This window comes from Sitophilus oryzae, unplaced genomic scaffold, assembly GCF_002938485.1.
Source record: "Sitophilus oryzae breed Bouriz unplaced genomic scaffold, Soryzae_2.0 scaffold_133_pilon_pilon, whole genome shotgun sequence".
In the NCBI taxonomy this organism is placed as follows: Eukaryota; Metazoa; Arthropoda; class Insecta; order Coleoptera; family Curculionidae; genus Sitophilus; species Sitophilus oryzae.
In genome coordinates, this window is record NW_022145993.1 from 9,615 (window position 1) to 25,089 (window position 15,475).

The 15,475-nt window shown below is 31.9% G+C and overlaps 1 protein-coding gene across 1 annotated transcript in view; it reads left to right on the forward strand.

The window, feature by feature from the left end:
* The window catches only part of LOC115875140 (phosphofurin acidic cluster sorting protein 1-like), a gene marked incomplete at its 5' end in the record, with an annotated part of 17,729 nt that extends 5,809 nt beyond the window's left edge, over positions 1 to 11,920 (forward strand). Inside the window, 11 exon segments of the mRNA XM_030890533.1 lie at positions 1,278 to 1,429; positions 1,956 to 2,161; positions 4,113 to 4,244; positions 4,306 to 4,440; positions 7,532 to 7,746; positions 7,864 to 8,118; positions 9,387 to 9,501; positions 10,350 to 10,544; positions 10,785 to 10,920; positions 10,980 to 11,099; positions 11,757 to 11,920. Of these exon segments, the coding sequence (XP_030746393.1) occupies positions 1,278 to 1,429; positions 1,956 to 2,161; positions 4,113 to 4,244; positions 4,306 to 4,440; positions 7,532 to 7,746; positions 7,864 to 8,118; positions 9,387 to 9,501; positions 10,350 to 10,544; positions 10,785 to 10,920; positions 10,980 to 11,099; positions 11,757 to 11,920 (1,825 nt within the window).
* Between the last annotated feature and the right edge of the window lie 3,555 nt (positions 11,921 to 15,475).

Here is a 15,475-nt window from a genome sequence, read left to right on the forward strand (position 1 = left end):
TGCAAGTTACGTATTGCTAAGCAAACCTATATTATTTTATTCTATAGCAAACATTTTTATTATTGATACTTTTTAATCAATCTTTAGATGTTAACCAATTCCAAAAACATTTTTTTGGTTTCCTCATTGGCTAGTAAACAAAAGGACTAATTTATTATTATTTCCTTTGGAGTTTGAAGATCTTCAACTCTTAGTCCATTAAGAGTCCATTTCGGCATTTATCGTTTTATGTAAAACTGGCTAGGTATTTTACACAAATGAAGGAAGAAATTAAAGATAAAGGATTATAATATATCCGTATTGTAGCACATTTTTAAACAATCCTTTTTGTATTTTTAAGATTTTGATGGTTTCAAACATCAACAAATATTCCTTATATTTGAACTAAATCTTCTCGAAAATAAAGACATAATTTAAAAATTCCAAGTTACAATAATGGAAACAACTTGAAGTTTTGTGATTACATGATATATAATTTATATGGTTTTGTAACAAATTGCTCGCCATTTTATGGAAAATGCTGAAGCTCTGGAAGCCTTAATCAAAGCACTCTGTGTTTGGAATTTTGGCATTAGGGTACTTTATAGTCAATTTTTATAAGCGATTTGGTTTTGAACTTGGAATAATAATTATTATCGATTTTTGATCAAAAAATATATTTATTTTTATTTTTTAAATTGTAAATTAAACAAAAAATGATAATATTCTCTTTATGCCTCTAGGATTTAATCAATTAAAAAATATATCAAAATTCTAGTGAAAGAGCGAGTTACGCCTACATTAAGGAATAATTAATACTGGTAATTATGCTGTTGTGTAATTGAGTAATGAATGATGAATTTTGTTGATCACGAAATTGTTTCTCTCCTGGAATTGACGATTCACGGGAAAATAGAGAAATTAAAATAAAAAATAGGTCAATATAATGAACCTTTTTACATCCGACGAAAAAAAGTTATATAGTTATTTATTTATATGTAGTTACTTAAAAATTGAAACAGGTACACTCTGTTTTGTATTGTATACTTCCATTTATACAGGGTATTACAAAATCTAGTATATTATTATTAGCATAATTTTATATCTTGAAAAGAAGTCTCGGTATTTTTGCTACTGGAAGAAAATATACAAACAGCGGCTTTTGTAAAACACCACTACTGATAATTGACAGCTGCCTTGACCTATTTGAAGTCCCTGTTAAGCGTTAGAACTGAAATATTAAGATTGTAAATTTTTTCAAAAACAGAGTGAACAGTATATTTTTCTTCGTTTTTCAGTGATGATGATGACGAAATATCTTCTGGCGAAGAGGAAGCAGGCGACCTGTCTGACAGCGAACCAATCAGAACGAAGCATCCACATACCAGGCACAACCTGAAGCAACGTTTCGTCTCTTTGCTGAAACGCTTCAGGGTTCCAGATTCAGAAGGTAATCATTTTTAATTTTCTTTCATTCAATATTTCTATTTATTCATTGAATATAATTTTATTATTATTGATTCTTATCTGTCCATTGAATTTAAAACAAAAATTTTGTATTTCCCCATAATATAAATGTAATTTCAAGTAAGCAAGATTAAAAAAGGCATAAAAGTAGGTGTTCCAAATTTGTAATATTATTTCTATTACCCATATTATTTGTACAGTTCTTAATTTTATTATGCAATCATTCAACTTACACAAGTATGCAATAAAAAATTAGTGAATAAATTTTATGTTATGTGCGATATCAGGTTCCTGTTGCTATAACTTTGTTTTAACTAACTTAAAATAAATTAAAGAATTCTACTTTGCTTTGAATATAAAGATTATTATTTAAGGCAGTATAGGCCATGTATTCATGTATAATCAACGGAAAGAGGACTCTAGGGTTTGGTTGGACCTCATGATTGCATGGTCATGATGTATTGAAATATGGCCTTTTCAATACTCAGACTCTTATTTTAATCATCTAGGAGGCCGGGGTGCTGACTTGGACAACCCTAGCGATATCCAGGCTCTGTTCCACGAGCTAGGATCGCTGAGCTGCGAGGAGGATTCGGGAAACGAACAGGACACCATGTCGATATCCAGCACTCCCAAGCCTAGTCTACGCCCTTTTTTCAGCAGCAGCAAGAGTCTGTTGGATTCGAATAATCTACCTTATATCGAAGCTGACAGGGTACGTTTCTTTTTATTTGTTCAGTGTATAGGTAATTTGTCATTTTCAAGAAGGAACAACGTGGAGTATGTATTTTCTTGAGCATATTTCATTAATTTTTAAGAACAAAAATTTAAAAGGTTTAATATATTTATACAGGGTGGGGTCTGCCAAAAAAGTGCAAGTATGTAACTGATGGTAGTATATTTTGATCCCGGAAGTACACCTATTAAATTTTTGCAAAAATGTGTAATTTCTGATTGTTGTGTTGAAAACTTATTCATCAGTTTTGTGTGAAATTCTGTTCATAGTCAGTTAAACTGAATATTATACAGGGTGGTCCATTGAACTGTATTCCGGAAATCTCGATAGCATATTCCCAGATTAAAAAGGCAAACGAATAAATGTATGTTCTAAAATGCTTAGTTTCGGAGACACAGGGTGTAGAAGTGTCATTTTTATTACGATTTTTTCCAAATAATTTCTGAAGTAACGTCAATATTTTGGATGAAAATTGATGCCTGGGAGTTTTTTGACAATTTGATGCCAATATGACTCCTACTTGTAGGTGGCGCCACACCTACATGTGTTTTAACTGTTTTGAAGAGTAATAACTTTTTGTCCGTACCTGTATAAAGTTACTGAGTGAAAAAATATACATTTCCGTGCTTTTTTACGTAAAAACTGTCTCTTGGTAAAAATCGCTACGAGCAACCGTTCTCAAGATATTTAGAATGGAAATAGTCAATACATGTTAATTATACAGGGTGTCTCAGATTTTAATCGGGAATATTTAATAGACGATAGAACTTTGCAAAAATAAAACAAAAGTTCATATCAACTTGTAAGATTTCAAGCCTTTCGAGATACAGGGTGTTAAAGTTACTTAAAAAAGAAAAAAAAAAATAAGATATTTGAAAACTATTTAATCGAATTTGATATAACTTGACCCGTTTATAATACTTACTATGGGACCTAATTTGATGTAATTAGATTTCAGTTTAATGGCCAGGGGCGGTCTGTTAAATTATTGTCACTGTTAAATTATTTTAAAGGAAAATAGGCACGCCACTGCTTTTTAAAAAGTTTAATATTATTTTGGATCTAGTAATTAAAAATATTATTTTTGTCTCCTGACTTTTGTGTCTATCTTGCTTACTTCTTGCAAAAAAAAAAATTCTAATTGGTAATTACTATTATAATTAGTATTCTAATGGTACTCTTGTATCTCAAAAGGAAGCTTTAACTACAAGTTGATAAGGAACTTTTGTTTTATTTTTGCAAGTTCTATCGTCTATTAAATTTTCCCGATTAAAATCTGAGACACCCTGTATATTGACAAAAAATAAACACGTTGAGTAGATAGTTATTTGACTGAAATAATAAATTTGGAAAATTTTTATTTTAAATTAATCATAAATTTTGCTGCAAAAAATGATGATAAAACAGTTTCTGTTGAATTTTTGGCACAAAAACATTTCAATTTTATGATATCAGTCTAATAACTATTTAATCAACATGTTTAATTTATGTCAATAATGACAGATATTGATAATTTCGATTCCAAATATCTCCACAAACATTACTCGTAGCGATTTTTACCAAGAGGCCTTTTTTATGGAAAAAATGTCGTAAATGTATATTTTTTTACTCAGTAGTTTTATACAGGTACGGACGAAAAGTTATTACTCTTCGAAACAGTTAAAAAATATGTAGGTAGCGCCCTCTACAAGTAGGGGGCATATCAACATCAAAATCAAATTGCTCGTGTCAAAAAACTCCCACACACCAATTTTCATCCAAATATTGACGTTACTTCAGAAATTATTTGGAAAAAATCGAAATAAAAATGAAACTTCTACACCCTGTATCTCCGAAACTAAGCATTTTAGAACTTTAGAATATGCTGTCGAAGTTTCCGGAATACAGTTCGGACCACCCTGTATAAGAAGATAATTCTCCCGTTTCTTAGGTGGGAGAGGAGAAAACAGCTTCGGGTAGTGACGGTAATGCAGATGTTTGTTTTACCGACCCAGAAGGGCAGAGCGACCCTCAGACAGGATCACCTCCAAGAGAACAGTCAGCTGGGTCGAGAAAACAGACTGTAAGATCGGGTTTCATCGTGTTTATTCGGTACTCATCGTTTTTCTGTGTGTTTCTAATAGGGCGAAAGTGAATTTAGCAACATAATGCAGGAAATCAGCGAGAAAAAATCGAAGTTGTTTAGGACTTCGGCGTCTTCGGCTAAAAAGAAAAACTCGCTGAGCGTCAGTTCGGATGTACCTGTTCCAGAAATCACTGTAAGTATTGTTTACGTCACTCCTAAACATATTATGGTTACAGATTGAACAGCCAATTGCTTTGAATAAAAAAATAGGGAAGGAGTATAATGCTATTAATGGTATTCATGCACAAATGGAATCGACATTATTAGGGTGTATTCCGTTGCAAAATCAGGCCAACCAGACTGGTAAAGGGCGGTTCCTGAAAAACATTGGTTTGATACGGAACGGTTTGGTAAAATACTGGAAACGTCAAATGTTGACGTTTTCTAAATTTCAATACCTCTAGTATAAAATTTATCTTTTATGCATTTTTAATGTACCTATTCTCTGCTTTTACGTTTGCTTCTTCTTTTCAATTGAGTTTAATATTGAAAAGTACCGTATGATCGAGAAAAAACGGCGTCAGCGATGGCTATGGAATGAAGATCGCTGTCATTTTATATGTAAATTTATATGGGAAATGTCATTGATGCTCATTTCCCGGCCAACTGGACGCCGTTTTTTTTCGATCATACGGTACTTTATTAATAAACTGTTAAACTCGTTAGACAGCTCAAGTGAAGATTTGCTGGGCCAATATTAAAACAGATCAATAATAAATAAACAGATCTAATCAATATTTATATTTTTATAGCTTACAAAACACTCACGATTACTTGTTGTCTTGTTTTTCATATTTTCTTTAAATATTCCTGACTTTAAGAAACAATGACTGCATGATAAGTTTAAATGGTCCTAAAAAGTAATTCTATTTAGTTAATGAAATTTATTTACCTTTACTGCCTACCTCCATTGCTTTTGGATGTAAATACAAAATATTATTACAAGTTTTAGAAATTAAATGAGAATTTCATTCGAACTTCCAATATTTGCTTGATTTCTGTCACATAAATGACATTGATTGACAAACAAAACCAGAAAAACCAGCCTTCTCGCGCTGGTTAATTTGGTGACAGTTATAACCGAATTTTTCAGGAACTGTGTTCCGTAATAAGAAAACTTTCAGGAAACCCATAGAAACGGAACATAAAACCATAACCAAGGTAAGCAACGGAATACACCCTTAAGGTGTACGCGCACTGAATCGGTACCAGTCCGGCTAGAAACGGCGAAGGCGGTGACTTGACTATCGTAGATAGGTAGAGGTAGGAATCTGGCCTCTACAGGCCGAAATGTTTTAGTGGACGCCGACGCCGTCTATATGTACGATGGTCGCAGTCGCTTTTGCTGGTCGGTCCGATCCGATGCAGTGCGCGCGGAGCCTTAGTAATCCCTTTGAATAAGAAGACTAAGGAAGGAGCATAATGCTATCCATGTATTCATGCATGGTGGGCGGAAAAAGCGCCATAAAAGCTCTCTAGGGTGGGGATCCTTGACAGTTCTGTTTGACGATTCATTTGACACATTTGAATTTGATTTGAAATTTTGTGGATTTGTCAGTCTTTACGGAGCTTATTTTATGTTATTTATTATTTATTCTACTACTGATAGTTGTATAAAGGTAGTAAATCTAGATGGAAATTGTGGCAGCACTTAAATTAACAGTGACACTATCGCGATTTATCGAAAAAGACTCTAAAATAGTTGGTTCTGTAGCGTGCGGTAGATCTCGGCAAATATTGAGTGAAATAATGGAACAACTTTTCGCTAGTAAGTGACTATGTAATATACATACATGTAGTAAACCGATCATTTATGAAATTCACTTAAATTAACTAAATTATATATTTTTCTTGCATTTTAGCTTTTATTTATTACTTGTCAAAGATTAGATGTCAAAGAATTTAGATACGTTAATTTGACTTACCTGCTTCAGTAGCGTATCGGATGTTTGTGGTAATAAATACTTATATAACTTATCTATTTTTATTAGAATTATATATTTTTATAACAATTTTAATAACTACCAACATTTATTCACAACGTAAAATAAAACAACAAATTATTGAGTCTACCCCACGTCTACCCTACATCATAGTTTTACATTTTTTAAATAAAATTAGAACGACACTGATAAACCGGAATTTAAATCGGCCATATTTGAGGCCCATCGCGGTGTACCTAAGATTTTTGATATGCTCCTTCCTTAGTCTTCTTATTCAAAGAGTAATCTTCATTCTTGACAGTTGTGTTTGACATTTTAATTGACACATTTGAATTTGTTTTGAAATTTTGTGGATTTTTCTAAAAGTAAAGCTTGATTTTCATGCATCCGTTGTCCGACGGTACGATGATGCCATATTAATTTTATTGGTTGAATTTAAAGACTTTCATTGGTTAGAAAATTACGCAGTTTTTAAATTTATTGCATTTTCATGCCTCCGTTCATAGGATATACGATTTGCTTGCGATTAATGTCATTTTATATTTTAATTTCCGTAACGATTTCGCTGTTTTACTTATAGTCTAAAAGCTAGTAACGTTTTCGAGAGAGAATTTTAAGAATGCTCGTTCTCTAATATATCTTTTGCTATGCTCTCCTGAACAGAGTGTGGATCGTCTGGCTGCCGGTAGACATTGCGTTCACTACTGCGCATCACAAATTCGTCCTGTATTTTAGGAACTAAGGAGGCTAGGACAAACCTATGTGTAGCGTATTTAGTTTTATAAGAAAGTAGCAAAATAATGTGAAAATCGCATCATTATATGTCTACTTATAAATGAGAAATCCCATAAAGCACACGAAATGGGATACCCTGTACACATGTGATGCGCATTAGTCTATCGGCAGCCAGACGTTCCGCACTTTGGTCAGGAGAGCATAGCAAAAGATATGTTAAAGAACCAGCTTTCGTAAAATTCTCGTTTTCTCATCGGTAGTAGCTCTAGTATTATTATATTTTTAATAAGGTTAGATTAAACTTGTCAAAATGTCCGTTATTGTACGATCTTTCTCCGAATGAAATTTCTCTGGATGAAAAGTGGCGCAAAAAGGCTATGACCAATCAGACGCATGAAAAAATTTCTTTCAATTATTCAATAAAAACAAAAATCGTAATATAAAAGGGGAATAAAAAACAAAGTAATCACCTCAATCTAAAAAAAACAATAAAAACTATTTTAAACCAAAAAAAAATCGCATGTTTCTTATTCAACCCTGCTATAGGTAAGAAAAGGTTTCATGGAACAAATATCCAGACTGCTGCCCGTCGAGGAGAACCTGCTTCCAGACTGCGTAGTATTGATATCAGGACCCGAGGCGATGGCCGCCACCATTACCAATAGGTTAAGCTCATTCCAGACGTACAAAGTGTTCCATCCAACGTCCTCTGTCGAGGTGAAAGCAGTCTTAACGGCCGTGTTTTCGAAAATACAGAAATAGTAAGTTTTAAAGCAGATTAAAATTTTTTATTATTATCATTAGATTAGATTTTTGACGTGGCTATCGGTCTCTTTGCCACTACGTAATTAAAATAATATTTTTTCCTCTAATTTTAGCTGTAATAGCTGCGCTAAACCCAGCACACCCCTCAAAATCGTGCTAGTCGGTGGCGATGTCCTAACCGGATGGTTCGTACGCCCCTACGTCGAGATGCTGAGCAGCAAACCATCCGATTGGCTGTCGTACACGCGGCTCTTTGTCGTTCCGCTCGGTAACAGCGGCGTGTCGCGCCATTTGGCAACGCTGGACAGCGGCTATATGACTTTGTTCCCTGCGGAGAACGATCCAAAGGGAGACGATATTGCTCAAAGGTTAGTTCAATTATGTTTATAGTATGAGAGAAATAAATAAATCTGTAGGGGTTTTAAAGTTTTTTATATGTTTATTCAAGTGTTTTTTGTTGTTCTTGAAATAAAATACCCAGGTAATACACTACATACGGTAATCGCAAAACATTTTCCGATGCACGTCATCAACCATATCGACATTGACACTAAAGTCTGTAAACCTGACGAAATGAAATTTTGGCAAAAATGTTTAAATTTGTTGTATAATTTAAGATTCCGAGCAGCTCTCCATTTTACTTTATAGAGCAAATGATTGTAACAGATATTTTATTTAGATTAAAGCTGCGAAATTTAGTTTAAACCGAATTTTATTATCGCTATGTTGGTCACATTGCGCCGTGGTCAGCAACGTTGTCGTTTATTATTTGACAATTATCCTAATGTCAGTCATTATTTTGGATAATATCGCGTTGTTGAATCTTTATGAGTAATTCTCGTTTTTTGCCTGTTTTCATAGTCTTTTTTAATCGTACTTTTAAGCACAAATTCTCTTTTAAGAACTTATTTTTCGAGTTTTTGTATTGTATTTTTTGAAATTTGTTTGAAGCATTTAATAAAAAAAAACAGTCAAAGCAAAGAGGTAGCTTCCCTAATAAACTATTTTGAACGAGAACGTGAGAATAAAGATCTTTTTGCCAATATGTAATAAGTAAAATAAGTTAATAAATTAATTACTAAATTATTAGTTATTAAATTAAACATAAAACGTAAAAATCTTATAGGTAATATTATATAGGTAATAAATATATTGTTTGTCAATTTTAAATTAAGATTCATCTCATAAATCCATCACAATCTGGCAGCGCCATCAGAGACTTGTAGAGAGAAACAAGCCCTATAACATAGGATGCAACATTTTAATGAACAGTGCTTTCCATAAAATCAATAAAATGAAAAATATACGAAATAATATATATGTACTGATTTCTTTCGAAAATCGACATCTACGAAACTATGAACCCTTCCTGGACACAAACGGTACATTGTGAGACAGGAAATTGTAGAGAGACACAAACCCTATAACATAGGATACAACGTTTTAATGAACAGTGCTTTCCATATAATCAATAAAATGAAAAATATACGAAATAATATACATGTACTGATTTCTTTCGAAAATCGACATCTCTAAAACTATGAATCCTTAAAGTCACTCAAGGTTGATCATGTGCATCGAAAATTATTTTGCGATTACCATAGAATTATATACTGACTTTTATTATCTTATTCAGATTAGTTAGATATACTTCTGTCCCTATCACTGCTCCTCTGGCTCAACTTCCTATTGGCGAAGCTATGTTGACATGTTACGACGAGACTAGTCAGTTATTCATTCCATTTATTAATGTAAGTATTCATCTCTTTATTGTCTTCATTAAACAGTGTTGTTATGTGTTAAATATTTTGCTCAAAATCAAGTGTTTTAATTGTGTTATACCATTACTTGTTTTAAAATGTTTGTTTATAAAACATGTTATAAACAAATATCATCTGGTTGTGTGCTAGGAAGTAAATTTTCATGCATATTTTCATCTATAGGTTTGTAGCTTCTGAATAACGGTCTAGGTAAAGCATCTAGCTCATTTGCTAGTTCAGAATTAGGATTATTAGAGTTAAGCAACTCGCATTTTCACTGGAGGACATTGTCATATTTATTTTAAACCAATAATCGACGAGAATATTCACATAATTTAACAAAATGACTGTAAACCACTATAAATACGAATTGTTGGTTAGGTTCAAAAATTTTTCGTTAAAAAAAGCGTTAACATTATTAGACATTTGTATAAAAGTGTGTATTTTGGCTGGTATTCTACAAAATTTGCAAGCTATTAACGAAACAAAAAATGTACAAATTACAAAAATAAATTGAAAATAATATTTATATGAAAATAGCATTATTTATGTTGCTTTTTCAAACATGTTCTTCAAATTCTTCAATTTAATAGCTGTTAGTAAGAAGTTTCATTTCAAGTGCACACACTGTTTTTTTTTTATAATTTTTGATAATCAAAATAAGAAAAACTCTCTTGTAACTATTTAATAAAACAACTGTAATACAAAAGGAATTAAAAACTAAGTAACATATAGTGTGTCCAACGACAAAATCCTTGACAATGTGTCTGTCATTTTAATTTTAAAGTAGTTTATTTTATTTTTCAAAGAATAAAAAAAATATTTTTTATCTCTGGTAGGAAGTAAGAGTTGGTCCTGCAGACCACGTTCTCTCAGTATCTGTGGATATGGACGACATCTGTTCCAGTCCCCCCGCTCCCTCACTAACCCCGCCCTCCTCCCCAAACGTTCAAGTGAGGGAATCTCCATGGGAACCGTTAGAATTACAGATCGACTATTGGCAGATGCCCAAGTTCAATGAAAACCTCATAAAGGTAAGTCCAGTATACTAAATATGGTGCGTATAATCATAGTTCAGCGCCCTTTTGCGTGGTTATTTCGTGTTTTCTTGCTTTAATTAATGGTTGACTTTCTGCTGTGTGTACAAATCTGGAAGGACATTATGCCAGGACTTGTGAATTTTTGAAAGAGGCTTCCAAAACAGTTACTTTTCGAGTTAGATTTAGAATGGAGACTTAGAGGTCGCCGGAATATATTTTTCTTCTCTGTGACAGACTGACAAAGACAAAACTAAGCAGGACGGTAAGACGTCACTGAAGGGAGTTTTCAGGGGCTTGCAAGCGTCGCCGAGCAGTAATGCTGGCCTGTGCGTCAATATGCACATGGCCAGTAAAGAGAAAAAACAGAAAAGTAAGTTAATACTACTCTAGGCGGGGAATTAAATTTATTCCTGTATATTTTGATTCTAGTTATGAGGCTGGGCAAGAAGAAAGAGAAGGAAAAAGACTCTGAACCTCGGAGTCAGAGTGTCGAAGGCGTGTCCAGGTTGATATGCTCTGCCAGGGCTTCGCATACTGTCCCTATGAGAGGTACGTCAATAAAAATCGATATTTTTTAACCCAGCCGACTATAGATCATACCGAATAAACTTTTAGTCACGTGGCTAAGCTTGACCAGTGCACAGCGTTGCTGATCTTTTACATATTTTCTTTTAATCTAAATATTTTAAGAAACAAAATGAATTATTTATTAATATACAGGGTGTCCTAGAAATAAGTGCAAATATTTTAACTGGTAGTATAGTTCAACCCCCTGTGAAACACGCCTATGAGGTTTTTGCGAAAAAAAAATGTTGAAAATTTAAAAATTTTTCTTGACATTTTCCGGGAAATTTGAAAAACTTTTAGTGCCACTTGTTTATTCACCTGAGATTTCTCTACGGTGTATCTAAACCCTTGCAGTGTTGCAACCTCCCATGTTATCCACATTCTACATAGTTCTGCATTTATAAATTCATAGACAAATTTAAAATTAGGAACGTTAAATTTAATCTTTTATCAGTGCTCATTATTAATAATTATTATAGAAAAAAAACATTAAACTAAGACTATGAAAAGGTTGATAAATAATTTGACGTTTATACTATTACGTCAAAAGCAAGAGTTTTTGTAATTTGAGGAACACTATACAACGATAGACTCTACTGTTTTTAGATTTTTTGAAGTTATGTAATGTTTTCTTTACAGCTTTATATCGACGGTGTGGAGTTTGCAGGCGTCAAATTCTTCCAGCTCAGCTCGACCTGGCAAACGCACGTCAAAAACTTGACAGTCTCCCTGGTGGGCGTGCCTTTGGCCAGCACCGAAATGAACTGAACCGGCGCCATCTGTCCGCGGCTGTTGCGAAGTAAACTAAACGTAGGTCTGTTCCGCGCGTTGCCATTTCGACAAACGCTTGCTTTTGCTAGCTATACAGTTTTTTCCGTGTTTGTTGATTAATACTGCGCAGTCCTCAAGTTTTTTCTATAAGCGAGAAAGGTCTAGGCGTTTTTTGTAAGAGTAGGAGCTTTAGCGGGTCTGTTTGGGCACCGTATGATTGTAAACAAATGCAGTTAAGGGTTGTAATTTTTAAGTAAATTAAAATTATTTTAAAAGTTTTAGTTTTCGTGTGGAGTTATATACTTGTCCGTTTATTAAATTCTGTCCAAAAAGTCAGGGAAGATTTGGATCTTTGAATAAAAAGATTGGTTGAACTTGACAGTTCAGTGTGACGATTCATTTGACACATCTGGGAATTTTGATTTGAAATTTTCGTGAAGTTTTACTGAGCTTTATTTTCAAAGTTATTTCATTTATTCTACTACTGATAGTTGTTTCTTAGCAGTAGTAAATTTTGAAGGAACTTGTGGCATAAGAATTTAGATAATGTCAATTTGACTTTACGCTTCAGTAGCGTATCGATGTTTGTGTTAATAAATAATTATAACTTATCTATTTTTATTAGAATTATATATTTTATAACAATTTTAATAACTACCAACATTTACACTAATAACTACACTACATCATATTTTTACACGTTTTGCCCATTTTAGAAGCCCGTTGCGTTGAATCTAAGATTTTTGATATACCCTTTCTTAATCTTTTATTCAAGGATTTTGACAGACGATATCCAAAAATGACAGAAAAATACAGTTTACCTGTGAACAAAAATGACAGACACAACTGTCATTGTCATGTGTCCTATCGTTGGGCAGACTATAACTATCACTGACGTCAGTAATAGATAACAAAGAAATCAGTGATAGTTAACAAAGAAAAGGTGTGACTTACATTTCTAAGATACTGAAGGGAAATAACAATTGTTATACCATTAAATAACTGAATAGAAAATACTAAAGGAGTTAGTTATTGTTAAATAACGTTTAAACAAAACTTAGATATACTTACTCCAATTGAAATGTAACTTCTTCTAAAAAGTTAAGAACAAGTAGTACCTTTAACTTTCACAAGAGGTCGCACTTTCAATATTCATTGTTTTCTAAACTATATTATTAGATCTTTGTTGTATTTTGTGAATGTATAAATATTTTCCTTAGTATAAAAGTTGCATTATATTAATTTAAATTATATTATATACATATTTAAAATTCAAAATATTATGACATATATGTCAGTTGCCGTCTAAAATGTCATCTTGATAACAAAAGTTAGTTATTGTCAGAAGAAGTTAAAAAATCATGTTAAAATATTAAAATTTACAAGTTATAATTAGATATTTTATATTATTTCAATAACAAAACATAATAGTATTGAAAGCGTAATGTTGATATGCAGGTCCAAAAGAAAAAGTGCTGCTTATATTTTCAGTTTTCGCTTGTCAGCCGCGGAAATTTCAGTGATTTTAGTGTTGTTTGGATATTTTATTTTGTGAAATAGAACATTGTGTTTGGATTGCAAAACTAAAAGTGGAAGTTTTATTCAATGTAAGTAAGTTGCTCTTGTCCATTTTATATTTTACTTTTTCATACCTACGACAAATATACATATATTGAAATTTTATAAAAAAAAATGTTTTGTATTTAAAAAAATATTAGAAAACAAGCTTGTAATCCTGTAATTGACATTATTGTTATGTAATATGTTCCATTTAAAATGTAATATAATACTTTTACAATTAAAAATATATACAGGCATTAATTGAAATTTTTAGTGTGCGAACAAACACGAGAGGCGCTTTATTTACTCTCATTTCTTAACATCATAGACGAAGTTCTAAAGGGGGGATGTTCTTATGTTTATAACTCTGGTTTATAATGCACGGAAAAAAATTAAAGAAAAAAAAAAAAAAAAAAAAAAAAAAAAAAAAAAAAAAAAAAAAAAAAAAAAAAAAAACTTTACATAATATCAAAGTTATTTTCCTGGTAGAAAATAAAATAATTTACCAAAAAGAAACGATTTTATTTATTATAATGAATACATTGACAGTTTCCTGAAATATTTTCAATAAAAAAATACGAAAAATTTTATGTATAATTACGCAACAATTTTGTTCCTATAACAGTCTATATTTTCTTGCAAGTGTACATTACTAATTTCAAAACACACCTTATACACAAAAAGGCACCATGTTCATATTGCTTTTTAAAAAATCAATTTTTTTGTTTTATAAAAATTAAAGTATACATATCAAAAAAAAAAAAAGAAATGTATCTTAGAAAATAACAGACATCTAACTAAAGGAGAGACACAATACTCCATTCATAAAACACCATTTGTTTACAACGATACATACTTTTAACACTTTTGTAAGTTAAAAGAGATGAGTGTATAAATATGACAACGCTGTTCTGTCTTTTCGGTTTACAAGTGGCGTGCCATTTTTAATTTTTTTAAAATTTAAATCTTTGATTTATAATATTATTATATATAATTATTATATATATATATATATATATATATATATATATATATACAGGGTTGTTCACCAAGATGACACACGGAGTATTTTAGCTAAACGCGAATTTTGTATGGCATTAGACAGTGTGGATAAAAGTAACACCTTAAAAATGATATTTTAATAAATGCTTATTTCTATAACAACAACTGACTCTAAAATCCACATTTATTTATAATAATTCTATTAACGAACACAATTAAGTATGTCATTCATTAGTATATGGCGAAATAATGGTGTTATATTTAATTAATGGTATACTCTTTATAAAGATTTAAATAGTTTTCTATAAATTACTTTCAGTAAAATTACTTTGAAAAACACAAAGTTCACAAACACCGCGCAGCAACACTGTTAAACATATAAGTTGAAAAATCAGTCTTCCTGAAGCAGCGTTGCCACAGTTACTTCCCTAATAAATTTTAATTTAAATTAGAAAACTAAAAATAATTTCAGCAAAGTTTTAATCTATGTATTTTAATTAAAATGATATACCTACATGTATATTTAGTAAAGTACGTCTGCTGGATCTGTGTCTATGAAAGGAATGCGGACAAAAACTTTTATTTTATACGTCGACTTGACGAGTAACGTCACCGCAAATCGCTCCGCCCACCTCATTTTATTGGCTACTCTGCAAATTTGTCGAATTTTATTGATGGGACGCGTCGTCTAATTCTTTTACGAAAAACATCGAGAATATCGTTTCCCCCCTCACGGATACCTCGTAGCTACAGAACAGATAGACGTACTGTACGCCGTTTCTATAGGTACCCAAAACCATTAATAACATCGTTGTTTTCAAACACAAGCCGTAGATCTAACGCAAAACTCGCAGAAATTTGCATCACCAGAATATTTTAAAAAATACATGGCTAGTTTTGTCTCCTTTTCAGTTAGACATCTTTGGAAAATAATGTTTTTAACCTATAAATAATCTTCAATATTTTTCTTCGAAAGTAACATACCAAAAATTATTAACAATACGTAACTGAACGAAGTACAACAA